Source organism: Sinocyclocheilus grahami, unplaced genomic scaffold (assembly GCF_001515645.1).
Source record: "Sinocyclocheilus grahami isolate Dianchi unplaced genomic scaffold, SAMN03320097.WGS_v1.1 scaffold36362.1, whole genome shotgun sequence".
NCBI classification, from domain to species: domain Eukaryota; kingdom Metazoa; phylum Chordata; class Actinopteri; order Cypriniformes; family Cyprinidae; genus Sinocyclocheilus; species Sinocyclocheilus grahami.
The window spans coordinates 1-1,475 of NW_015522681.1; the positions used below are offsets into that span (position 1 = coordinate 1).

At 36.7% G+C, this 1,475-nt stretch overlaps 1 protein-coding gene across 1 annotated transcript; it reads right to left on the reverse strand.

The window, feature by feature from the left end:
- Window positions 1-34: 34 nt before the first annotated feature.
- On the reverse strand, window positions 35-1,467 carry LOC107580568 (solute carrier family 22 member 7-like; the record flags this gene model as incomplete). Its single annotated transcript, XM_016266249.1, has 4 exons — window positions 1,437-1,467; window positions 575-678; window positions 297-451; window positions 35-203 (listed from the first exon to the last, which is right to left on the reverse strand). Coding segments are annotated over exons 2-4 (362 nt in total), but the record flags the coding sequence as incomplete, so codon positions are not given.
- Window positions 1,468-1,475: the final 8 nt, after the last annotated feature.

Here is a 1,475-nt window from a genome sequence, read left to right on the forward strand (position 1 = left end):
ATTTTAATTTGACAGAATATGCAAGGTCCATTACCACCAGAGGACTGTGGATAGCAGTAAAGGTGAAGTGACAGCCACTGTCAGCCATCTCCAGTCTCTGATACAGAATGCAATAAGAGACAATGAGGTGCTCCCAACAGACCATGCCATACTGTCAATTATACATACAAGCCTCCTGTGCTTAATGTCCACCCACTCCACATCTGAGGAAAGATACGCATATACAGTAAGGCCATTTTACTTTGTTTTATATTCACATTCAATCCTAATCTGAGGACCTGCGATAGGGGTCTTACTGAGTACGGTTGAGACAATAGCGATGCCAGTGATAGTGAATCCACTAAAGAATCTCAGCACTGCAAACATGATGAAGGAGGAAGAAAAGATGCTGGCCAATGCAAAAGCCATTCCTGATATACAGGACACCAGCAGCATCGGCTTACGGCCAAATCTACATGCCAAACAGAAGATAGGTTTATTCATACAAAACGTTTCATGCTTGTGGCGGTCTTCATAAAATGCAAATAATTCATAATATTTATCATAATATACAGTTGGTTTTTTGAAACATCACCTGTCACTCATGCCTCCAAAAAAAGCTGCTCCAAACATCACTCCGACAAAGAAGATGGAGGTCACAGCTTTATTCAGACCTTTGTTATCACATACCAGATCCCACTTTGAAATCAAAAGAAATGGAAAATAACTTTTCTTAAGGAATTGTGATGAACTGCTTCATGAACTTTCAAAACCAGATGAATGAAAATATCACTAGTTTTATCATGACACTTTGATCTGAAGTGACTCTATGGGGCGTGAAACTGGAACCTTTCATGTAATTTCACAACTCAAATTTCCCAACTATTTTATTACATTTTTTTTGGATGTGAAAGGGAGGACAAAAAACCTGACACTGTTCATTTACCAAATGAAGCAAATAATTAGTTTAAATTGAATTTGGGTTCCCAGTTTATTTCCAGTTTTGGTATTTTAAAGTTTTTGTTATGTTGGACCTTTGGGAGGTTACCACTGTACTGAAGTGTAGAACTTGTGGTTTATGTTGAGGATGAGCCCGTGACTGAAAAACTGTTACTTTATTTGAAAAGCTATAACTCTGCACATGCAGTGATGTTTTTTGATTACAATGTGCAGATATGCTAGCTAATAATTAACTGTTAGAGACTTGCTTGGGTTAATTTTATGTTTCATTTTAGGTTTCAATATTTAACTAAACAATGTATTTGAGTATAGTTTATAGTGATTCAAATGAAAAAGTTTACAGTACTCATAAATATTGTTCTGTTTTTTTTACTTAAATTGTTTAAAGCAATCCTCAAATGATTCGAGTTAACTTTTCAGCACACAGTCCCATCCTAGCAAGAAAGGCTCAACAACATGGTTTATAAAATGCAGCACCTTCTTCACTGAAATCTCACCTGTGTGGCGAGAGTGCTGATGAACGTGCTGTTGTCATA